This window comes from Nycticebus coucang, chromosome 5 (assembly GCF_027406575.1).
Source record: "Nycticebus coucang isolate mNycCou1 chromosome 5, mNycCou1.pri, whole genome shotgun sequence".
Classification (NCBI taxonomy): Eukaryota; Metazoa; Chordata; class Mammalia; order Primates; family Lorisidae; genus Nycticebus; species Nycticebus coucang.
In genome coordinates, this window is record NC_069784.1 from 56221337 (window position 1) to 56233051 (window position 11715).

Consider the following 11715-nt stretch of genomic DNA (forward strand, 5'->3'; position numbering starts at 1 on the left):
AGTGTTGATTAGATCAAGACAGCTTGACTTCAGTGATGTTTTTCCCCTGACAACTTGGTGTGAAGAAACCAGAAGGGGCCAAGACCAGTTTGTGCAGCTGATGAAGGCATGGGGCAGTGTGAGTCTTGTTATCAAATACCAGCCTGGTGACTGCTAGCTGTCATGTGCAGACCTTGCAGACTTTTAGCTACAGCTTGATTATAATCATTAAGTTTTTACCAAACACTGAGTGTGTTGCAAAGGGTTTTATGAGCCTCTTTTTTATTATGAGTTGTTCCTCATTCAGCTTAGCTGACAGAAAGGCTGCCGCCTCCACTTTCCAGGTGTGGGAACCCAGCCACTGTGGGGTTAAGGCCTCCACTTTCCAGGTGTGGGAACCCAGCCACTGTGGGGTTAAGTTGCCTGCCAGGGGTCACTAGGCGGCTGAGCTGGGATTCCAACCTGGCTGGGCTGGCCGGATGAAGTCTGCTTCCTTGAGTCAATCTGTTAATGTGAGAACCATGGAATGTTAGACCTAATGAAATGATTGATACCTTGGGACTCTGGAAGACTGTAGGATATGTGGTTTGAAATTTGTGTTTCACACAAAAGGTGAATTTTGGTTTGGGTGTCAAGAATTTGATGAATCCAAAGTAGAAGAGCTCAGTCATTTATTTCCTTTATCTGGTTTCTCCCTTGTTTATGTACCATCTTATCTTTTTCTCTACTCTTCCATAGAAGAATTTGGTCCTGAACAAGTGATTCCAAGCTCCAGGCATTTAGAGAAGGGTAGGGGTGGTGGGCGGTTCTGATCTGTGCAAGAGCTCAAGGTAGCTTTTGCTTGGAGGTGGCATTATGATGTCTTCTTATACTACATGTAGGGTTTCTAATTAAAGCACTAGTTTCATGGGCTCTTCTTAGGTTTTCAGCCTCTGATTTTAATTAATTCGGGAACTTTGGGTTAAGCAAATTGAAACAAGTTATTTATTATTCTTATGCGGCAGGACTTTTCAGAACATTTAGTATGCACTTTAAGTTTCTATAGGAGGACTCTAGCATAAGGCACTTCTGAAACTCATGGATCACTGACTGTTTTTCCCCTAATAAAGTTTTGGATGGTGATGTTATATAGAATACCCCTGAGAAAATGAAACTGAGTTATTTCCTCTTTAAACATGCTTCAGACAGTCCCCTTGCTTTTTTCTGTGGCTCCTCAGTTTTTTTTCATTTTGCTCCAATGGAACAGGAGAAAAATGCTCCTTTTTCAATTCTCATAGGAAGCATAGACGAAGTATCTTCCCTACTACATGAACCACTTAGGTATGAACTTGGACCCAAAGCCAAGAAAACAGGTGCTCTGCTGAACTAAACTTTTCTTTTTGGCCTTGCACCATTATACCAACAATAATGTAATAGTGAGTTTTGATTATAAGCCGTGTGTTGGGACATAAGTTACTATAGAGATCTCAAGAGCACATATCAAATGGGTTGTAATGATATTATGGACAATTTATTAAAATCATTTGTACTGGCTTGGTGCCTGTGGCTCAAGCAGCTAAGGCGCCAGCCACATACACTTGAGTTGGCGGGTTCAAATTCAGCCCGGGCCCGCCAAACAACAATGATGGCTGCAACCAAAAAATAGCTGGGCGTTGTGGCAGGCACCTTTAGTCCCAGCTACTTGGGAGGTGGAGGCAGGAGAATCGCTTGAGCCCAGGAGCTGGAGGTTGCTGTGAGCTGTGATGCCACAGCACTCTACCCAGGGCAACAGCTTGAGGCTCTGTCTCAAAAAAAAAAAAAAAATCATTTGTACATATATTCAACATAATAAGAATGGCCTTGTGCTGTCCCCACCAAATCTCCTCCAAGAACTGTGTGCTTGTGATCTTTTTGTGTATAAGATAGTGTCAGGATATAGAATGTGTCTTCTTTAAGACTTGTTAATTTTTTTTTTTTTTTTATTGTTGGGGATTCATTGAGGGTACAATAAGCCAGGTTACACTGATTGCAATTGTTAGGTAAAGTCCCTCTTGCAATCATGTCTTGCCCCCATAAAGTGTGACACACACCAAGGCCACACCCCCCTCCCTCCATCCCTCTCTCTGCTCCCCCCCATAACCTTAATTGTCATTAATTGTCCTCATATCAAAATTGAGTACATAGGATTCATGCTTCTCCATTCTTGGGATGCTTTACTAAGAATAATGTCTTCTACTTCCATCCAGGTTAATACGAAGGATGTAAAGTCTCCATTTTTTTAAATGGCTGAATAGTATTCCATGGTATACATATACCACAGCTTGTTAATCCATTCCTGGGTTGGTGGGCATTTAGGCTGTTTCCACATTTTGGCGATTGTAAATTGAGCTGCAGTAAACAGTCTAGTACAAGTGTCCTTATGATAAAAGAATTTTTTTCCTTCTGGGTAGATGCCCAGTAATGGGATTGCAGGATCAAATGGGAGGTCTAGCTTGAGTGCTTTGAGGTTTCTCCATACTTAAGGTTGTACTAGTTTGTAGTCCCACCAGCAGTGTAAAAGTGTTCCCTTCTCTCCACATCCATGCAAGACTTGTTAATTTTTTAATAGATTCTGGCTGGCCATGTAGCAAATTGAGAACCTAGGGTCCCTGCTGTGCACCCAGCTTTGAAATTCATATTCTCTGTAACCCTATATGAGTCAATTAAACTTTTTGAGCCTCAGCTGTCTATATAAAAATTATGATAATGACTCCTGCTTCCTTTCTGCATGGGTTATGAGGTATGCTGAAATAATTGAGATCACAAATTGATGGAGGCCTAAACTAAGGTGAAGTACCTTGAGTTTATAGGAAAAAAAAAAAGAGGAGAATTCATGAGTTTCTTTGCATTCTTTTCATTTCTTTAGCCTCTGAATGCAGAATCTTGGTAATAAATCTATGGAAAGAGAGGTGAGGTCAGGAAGAAATTCCTGTGTGAGTAGCTGGTGGGGCCTTCCTGCTGTGATAGAGCTTCACATGGAATGTTGCCCTCTTGGAAACCATGGTAAATGTTGTGAGTTCTGTGCTCTTTCTTTCTTTCTTTCTTTTTTTTTTTTTTTTGCAGTTTCTGGCCAGGGTTGGGTTTGAACCCGCCACCTGCGGCATATGGGGCCGGCACCCTACTCCTTTGAGCCACAGGCACTGCCCATGCGCTCTCTTTATCTATCAATTGGTAATCAGTTTCTGGTGTAGTGGGGTGTTCACTTTGATTACTTTATATTTTTGCATTAAATCTTTTTCCTTCTGTGTGTCATGATTCAGGGCAAAATTTCTTCATTAAACCTTAGGTGACATCCACTTGTTGAAATTGGAAGATATTGCTGGATATTTTTTTGTTCTTCCACTGGCCATTTCTTACCATGTGCCCAGGAAATCCAGGACTGATGTCTTAGGATATTCTTTATCTCAGATCATCAGATTCTGACATCTCAGCAGTTTTGTGCTGTCAAGAGCCCAAATCATTTAAGCTTTCTGTTGTACTTACATTATCATGGTGCCCATTTTTAGAGGATGAGATGGAGGTGGACCTTGGCAGGACTTGCTTAAGGCCTCAGGGTGACTCAGGAGTACAAGGGAGAATGAGGGATGTGAGTGAGAATTTTTTCCCTCCTGACCTCACTCCCAGACTCCATGCCTTCAAGTCCATTTCTTCCCATGGACCTGCCTGCTCAGAAATCAGGTTACAAAGCTGATTTGTTGGCCTCTCTCATCCGTTGTTAATCTTTGATGTAATTCATTTATCTAAAGCATCAATTACTCCATTTTCTTCTTGTAGTTCTCACTTGATTGCCAAGAATTTTCCCCCCTTTTTCTATTTAAATACTAAGAAAAACTTCAGTAAGTGCAATGCTTTACTTACCTTAACTTTTTTTGCTTTTGGTCCTAGTGTCAGAGACTTGGGATAGTATCGCATAGGGATAAGTGTAGAGTGATTGCTCAAAATGGAAGGGAAATTATAGTTTATTGAATGCCTTCCATTTGTTATGCTGGTATATAAGATACAAAAATAACACAATAAACCAGAGTATAGAATACATATTTTGCATTTGTGGAAACAGGCATTGAAAGACCAAATGACCTGCTAAAGGCTGCGTGACAGTGAAGGGGGAAAGCTGACATAAAAGCATGCTATTTACCATGATGCCCTGCTGCTTTGGGTTTTACTAAAGACAGTTTGGTGGTCACACTTCTTGTTGTTTACATAATTACAATTTCTTACATTTGTATAGTAATTTATAGCTTTAGGAATTTTTTATAATTTTTTTTTTTTTTTTAGAGACAGAGTTTCACTTTGTTGTCCTTGGTAGTGTGCTGTGGCATCACAGCTCACATCAACCTCCAGCTCTTGGGCTTAGGTGATTCTCTTGCCTCAGCCTACCAAATAGCAGGGACTACAGATGCCCGCCACAGTGCTGGCTATTTTTTTTTTTTTTCATTTTCTTCCACATAACTCTTTAATGGAAGCTGCTGCACACTTGAGACAAGAAAATACCAACTAACGCATACACAGTCGTATCACCAATCACACTACTGAGGTTACTAAACATATAAGTTCGAAATATCCAAATAAGCTTCCCCACAGAAAGAAACAAGTTAGGGTGGTCTTATTAACATCTCCTATGAATCATTCGTTAATTTATTCACATATTTACTGAGAACCTAATAGATGACAGGCACTAGGGGAATCAGAGGCAACCAAGTCAGATAAGTCTTTGTTGTTATGAAGCTGGCTGACTTTACATTCCAGCAATAAAGAGACAATCAACAAGCAAATAAAGATAATTTTCAGATAATGACAAATGCTATTTAAAAAAACGGAGACATTGGGCGGCACCTGTGGCTCAGTGGGTAGGGCGCCAGCCCCATATACCAAGGGTGAAGGGTTCAAACCCAGCCCTGGCCAAACTGCAACAAAAAATAGCCGGGCGTTGTGGTGGGTGCCTGCAGTCCCAGCTACTTGGGAGGCTGAGGCAAGAGAATCGCCCAAGCCCAGGATTTGGAGGTTGCTGTGAGCTGTTTGATGCCATAGCACTCTACTGAGGGCAATAAAGTGAGACTCTGTCTCTACAAAAAAAAAAAAAGGAGACTTTACATCTTTGTATTTACCTAAATGGAAATGAAGAACATTCTCCTAAGTACCACAAGAATGGAAAAGCAAGCACCCAATATATTCAGCACTAATATGAAGCTAGTAGATGAACAAAAGAGAAAAACACAAATTCATGAAGTGGGGGAAAGGAAGAGGAAGAAGAGAGAGGAGTTGGGAAGCTCCCACCTAATGGCACCAGGTAGGGTACATGGCACACTTTCTGGGTGAAGGGCTCCCAGCCCTTAAAGTCCAAGGACTTTACTTAACAAACACAAACAATGTAACCTAATTTAGGTACTCTTATATTAATCTGAAATAATAAAAAATAAAATTAAACATAAAAAATGGTGTTACAGACAGTGAAGTGATGGGTATAATTTTAGATGCAGTGCTTATAAGTCTCCAAAAGGGAGTGCTGGGAAGATCCTAAGCCATGAAATGTCAGCCCTGTGACATCTAAGGGTAGAAAACTTCAGGCTGAGGAAACAGCACATCTGAGGCCTGGATACGGCCTCACAAAGCTTGGTGAGAGGGGAACACATTGAAGGCCAGTAGGCTGGAGTGCAGTCAACATGAGGAAGAGTGGGTTCAAGACATATCAGTAAGGTGGGCTGGCCTAAATTAATGCAAAGCCTCATAGGGCCTAATAAAGAATCTAGACTTTAGGGTGGCGCTTGTGGCTCAGTGGGTAGGATGCTGGCCCCATATACTGAGGGTGGTGGGTTCGAACCTGGCCCTGGCCAAACTGCAACAAAAAAATAGCTGGGCTTTCTGGCGGGAGCCTGTAGTCCCAGCTACTCGGAAGACTGAGGCAAGAGAATTGCCTAAGCCCAGGAGTTGGAGGTTGCTGTGAGCTGTGATGCCAACAGCACTCTACTAAGGGCAATAAAGTGAGACTCTGTCTCTAAAAAAAAAAGAATCTAGACTTTAGGCTGGGTGCCCTTAGCTCAATGGTTAGAACGCTGGTTGCTGGTCCCATGCACCAGGGGTGGCAAGTTTGAAGCCAGCCAGGGCAAAACAAAACAAAATGAAAACAATCTAGATGTTAGTCTAAATGCACTGAGAAAGCACTAGAGCATTTCAAATAGAAAAATAACGAGATGCCATCTATGTTTTTAAAAGTTCCCTTTGTTGTCTGAAGAACAGATTATTGAGGATGAGAGTAAAAACAGAAACCAATTAGATGGTCAAGGAGTCCAGAGGAAAATCTACAACTACCACAGTTGCAGTAGAGAACTGTAAGAACAGGAGAAATGTGGAGTACATTTTGGAAGCAGTTTGTGGCCCAGGTACCTGGAGGCATAGCACTATCAGTTACTAGAACTGGGAAGACAAAAAAAACAAAACAGACTTTGTTTTGGGAGGGCAGTGCAATGCGAATGAGAGGGATATGGCATGGAATTGAGAATTCTGATTCAGCCAACTTACATTCATGATGTCACTATTAAGACATTCAAGCAGATGCCAAAAGGGTGACACTGAACCAAGCAAAGTCACCTTTGTTGCCTTCTCAGCCCCTCTATGGGGACAGGCCATACTGCACCAGTGGAGAAGATCTTACTAAGGACAAAGGAAAGTTGCTAAACATGTCCTTTTAAAACTCAGAAGCCAATTTGTCCCCTCGTGAGGTTGATTTGCATTGTCTCAGAGCCTAATCCCACAGGCGGATGTTTCACTGCAATAAACCCTCACACACAATACAAACTCCCCAAGTCCAGCTAGCTTGTCAGAATCACAGAAAACCAGTGCTGAAAGAGACTTTAGAGATCACCAGGTAGACAGCCCTCTTTCCATTAATGAGGAAATGGAAATCCACAGATATCGATGAGGAAAGACACCTTGCCAACTTCTCTCAAAGTACAAAGGATATTCTGTATTCTGTCAGTTCTTTCAGTTCTTCTTCTCTTCGTTGCTTTTCTATTAGTTCCTGCTGCCGAGAAACCTCATCAAGGAAGTTGGTCTCATCTTCATCTAAGCCTCTCACCATGTTTTTGAATTTGAACTGCTCCTCGTACTCCTGCTGCTTCCTGTCTTTCTGTTCCTGCAGCCTTTCATAGAGAGACGGAGGGTCATAAACCTCCTCTGGACATTCTTCAGGATCTTCGGGTTTTCGAACTTTCTCCCATTCTTCTTGCCTCTTTTTGCGCCGTTCATCTAGTTCTGCCTGAGAGACAAACCTCTTTTTGATAACAAGGTTACCGTCATCCCCTCCATCCATAATGGAACAATCAACCCCACACATTTAACTTTAAACAAAGATAATTCTCAGCCAGGCGCGGTGGCTAAAGCCTGTAATTTTAGCACTCTGGGAGGCTGAGGTGGGTGGATTGCCTGAGTTCAGGAGTTTGAGACCAGCCTGAGCCAGAGCCGAGACTCCATCTCTAAAAATAGCTGAGTGGTGTGGTGAGCACCTGTAGTCCCAGATAGTTAGGAGGCTGAGGCAAGAGGATTACTTGAGCCCAAGAGTTTGAGGTTATGAACTATGACGCCACAGCATTCTACCCAGGGTGACAAAGTAAACCTGAAAGGGTCGGGGAGCCTCTTCCCATGACCAAGATGATTTCCCGCCGGTTCCCTCGGTTGCCTTTAGGCTGAGCCCCGCAAGCCGCTAGCTCCGGCAACTCAGGACACTACCAGAGCGCGGGAGGCGAGACTCCCTCACCTCGGTGGCACCCGCCCCAAAGCGCCAGCGCAAAGTCGTTGGCTCGTTACGAAAAAAAGAAAAGAAAGAAAAAGAAAAAAGAGAAAAAAAGGAAAGGTTAAAAAGAAAGAAAGAAAATAGCCTTTGCTTTTGTATTCCTTTTGACCCTTCAGGGCTTCCTGTTCCTCAACGCCACAACAAAGTTCCGCCCCGCTTCCGGCGGCGTAACCCAATCTGTCAGTGCTGGCTATTTTTTTGTTACAGTTTGTTTGGGGCCAAGTTCAAACCTGCCACCCTCCATACATGGGGCCGGGGCCCTACTCACTGAGCCACAGGTGCTGCCGGAATTTTTTATATATTTTATTTTATTTTTTTTATTTTTGGCCGGGGCTGGGCTTGAACCCGTCACCTCCGGCATGTGGGACCGGCGCCCTACCCGTTGAGCCACAGGCGCCACCCATTTTTTATATATTTTATTTTATCTTTGTAACACCTTATGAAGTAGGCACTGCAGATGATATTCCAATTATTTTAGATGAAGAATCTGATGCTCGTGAGGTTTAGTGTGTTGTCCAGTGTCCTTCATGTGGTGATAAATCTATGCCATATAATCTATTATTAAAATATTCTTCCTCACATAATATCTTAATTTATGCAATTCTTATGATAAAGAAGCTTCTAGTGAGCAGTTGCTAAATATGTAATTGTCAGTCGGTTGTTCAACCCTCATCAAAAGCTGACCTTCCCTAGCCATCATTTATTCATCCATTTGTTCAACAAACCTTAATTAAACACTTGTGATGTACAAAGAACCAGTGATATAAAGAAGACTAATACGTGGTCCTGAGGTTTGAGGAGATTACAGTGTGATCCAAGACTCATCCAGGTCAACCCATTATTTTAATCCAAGATAATAAAGGCTGTGATGGAGGGAGTACACTTGAAGGGGCATCTCACCCGTACAGTGGGCACAAGGAAAGTAGCTTAAAGAAGGTGGTGCTTGTGCCAAATCCTGTGAGACAAGTTGGGTTGGGGTGTGAAGTAGAAAGGGATGAAAGGTGAGGCTGGGATTGCTAAGCAGGGGAGATCATGAAAGAATTTGTGGGTAAAGGTAAAGAATGTGGATTTTATCCCACAGACTATGGAGAGCCATTATAGGATTTTAGGCAGGAGATGATGACATAATCATATTTGCATTTTAGAAAGGTCATTATGGCAGTAACATTGAGAATGGATTGGAGGATGAAGTCACACAGGAATATGTTGCAAGAAAATAGGTGAGAAATGAAGGGCTCAAAGTATTTTCAGTTGGGCTGGAAAAAAAATCACTTGAATTGCAAAGACTTAAAGAAGTAGAAACCCATAAGGATTGCTGATATATTGAGTATAGAAAGTGAGGAAGAGAAAGGTATGGGAAATTCAGGATTTTTTGCTCAAGCAGCTGAGACTGTTTATAGGGAGAAGAATGTGGAAAAAAGTTCCATTTTGGGCATGTTGAGTTTGAGATGCCTGTGAGATACCTAAGTAAAAAAAATCCAGAAAGTAATAGAACATCTAGGTTTGAAACCCAGGAGATAAATTTAGGTTGGGGATATAGATTTGGAAGCCTTCAGGAGAAACGTGGCAATTAATATCTCAAGAGAAGATGAGATTGACCAAGGGAAGGGTATAGTGCAGTGGTTCTCATCTTTACTTGTACATTAGAATCACCTGGAACTTGAAAAAATTTAGATCACAAAGGTCACACTACAAGCCTACTAAATTTTTTGTAATGGGATCTTGGCATTAGTGTTTTAGAACTCTCCAAATGATAAAGTGGCAGGAAGATTAAGAAGCCAGGCTTATCCATGTGCATCAAGCTCCAGTACTGCCCCAGTTAACCCAGGCACCTGGTCCACACTCCAACTGACCCAAGCACCAGGCCAGCTCATCTACGGACTCCAGTAGCAAGCCTATCCAAGGATCCCAACAGCTGGCCTTGTCAGAATCTCTGTGTGGTGAAAGGCTTTCTCTGCCAAAGCTAATCTGCAAAGACTGGAAGAGTCATCTATTTCTTCAAATGTGCAGGCATTAATGCAAAGGCCACAAAGATCGTGAATAGTAAGGGGAACATGACACAATCAAAGGGACAAAATAAAGTGTCAACAACCAAACCCCCCAAAATGGAGATCTATGAACTGACAAAGAATTCAAATTCATCCTTCATTTGTCAGTTGCAGGAGGGAGGCTGAGGTGGCTTCCTTGCTCCTTGCCTGCCTCCCCTTCCTGCTCTGGGCCTCTCCCACTCCTGCAGGCCACAGTGGCCAGGGAAGAGGAAATGGCTGGAGTGGCATGCGGATTCCAGGTGGTGAACAGACTGAGGAGAGATGCTGGGTGTGGCAGCCGGAATGATCAACAGCAACATAGCTAATGCCTTGCCAGTGCTTCTTGCGAACTCTGCAAAGGAGGCTTTGTGCCTGCTAAGAAGATCATGAACAGTAACGGAGAGCTATACCATTAGCAGTGTTTTGTGTGTGCTCAGTGCTTCCAGCAGTTCCCAGAAGGACTCTTCTATGAGTTTGAAGGAAAAAAATACTGTGAACACGATTTTCAGTTGCTTTATGCTCCTTGCTGTCATTAGTGTGGTGAATTCATCATTGGTTGAATTATAAAAGCAACGAATAACTGTTGCTTTTGCTGTGATCTCTTCCAGGAAGTTCTGGCTGAGACTGGGTTTGTCAAGAATGCTGGGAGACACCTGTGGTGCTCTTGTCATAAATTGGGAAAGCCAGAGGCCTTGGAAAGTACATCTGCTGGAAGTGCCATCATTGATGAACAACCTCTGATATTCAAGAGTGACCCTTACCATTCAGACCATTTCAACTGTGCCAGCTGTAAGAAGGAGCTGATGTCTGACATCTGGAGCTGAAAAGAGAGCTGTGCTGCCTGCTGGACCATGATGAATGGGAGTCCCCATCTGTGGCATTTGTCCTTGGCCCATTGAGTGGTGTGTGGTCAATCCCATGGGCAAGCAGTGGCATGCAGAAAATTTTGTTTATGCCAAGTGTGGAAAACCATTTTTTGGATGTTGCCATTATGAGAGGAAGGAACTGGTGTATTGTAAAACCCACTATAATGAGCTATATGGTAATGTTTGTCTCCACTGCAACTATGTTATAGAAGGTGATGTGGTCTCTGGTCTTAGTAAGGCCTGGTGTGTGAACTGCTTCACCTGTTCTACCTGCAACACTAAGTTAACACTCAAGAATAAATTTGTGGAGTTTGACACGAAGCCAGTTTTTTTTTTGTGTGTGTGACAGAGTCTCAAGCTGTCACCCTTGGTAGAGTGCTGTAGCGTCACAGCTCACAGCAACCTCAAACTCTTGGGCTCAAGCGATTCTCTTGCTTCAGCCTCCCAAGTAGCTGGGACTACAGGTGCCTGCTACAATGCCCGGCTATTTTTGGTTGCAGTTGCCATTGTTGTTTAGCTGTCCTGGGCCGGGTTTGAACTCGCCACCCTTGGTGTATGTGGCTGACGCCGTAACCACTGTGCTATGGGCACCGAGCCAACATGAAGCCAGTTTTAAGAAGTGCTAAGAGAAATTTTCAACGGAGGTAAAGAAAAGACTTAAGAAAGTAGCTTAGACCTTAGGAAGGAAATAACTTATTTTTTCCTCTTCTATGCAAAGATAAGAGTTTGATTTGGTCCACCCTTATTTGTAAAAGCTATATCTCAAAGCAGTTGAGAACAAAGAGTACCTATATATCCTTTCATCTTGTTTTTTGATTAAAAAAGAAAACTTTTTTTGGTGTGTGTTTAAAACACAGATGAAATCAAGATTTGCCTTTGTTATTTAACCCTGATCAATTTGTTGACAAGCGGACTATATAGCAAAAAAAAAAAAAAATACGCGGTCAAATGTTAAATCGTAATTAAGCCCCCCCCAATTAAATATAATTTTTTAAAATCAAAGGAGTCACCTTTTACATGACTCATGTATAAAAACAGA

The 11715-nt window shown here is 42.5% G+C and overlaps 1 protein-coding gene and 1 pseudogene across 1 annotated transcript; one reads left to right on the forward strand and one right to left on the reverse strand.

Moving 5' to 3' along the window:
• Positions 1-5408: 5408 nt before the first annotated feature.
• On the reverse strand, positions 5409-7318 carry LOC128586623 (PSME3-interacting protein-like). Its single transcript, XM_053592618.1, has one exon. It carries the CDS (start codon positions 7301-7303, stop codon positions 6938-6940), a length of 366 nt encoding a protein of 121 aa, XP_053448593.1. The 5' UTR covers positions 7304-7318; the 3' UTR covers positions 5409-6937.
• Positions 7319-10092: 2774 nt separating this feature from the next.
• LOC128586621 (LIM and senescent cell antigen-like-containing domain protein 1) lies at positions 10093-11350 on the forward strand (annotated as a pseudogene).
• The last annotated feature ends 365 nt before the right edge of the window (positions 11351-11715 follow it).

Coding starts and splice junctions, on each gene's coding strand:
- LOC128586623 (XM_053592618.1), bottom strand. CDS start 7,303: ATGGATGGAGGGGATGACGGTAACCTTGTTATCAAAAAGAGGTTTGTC.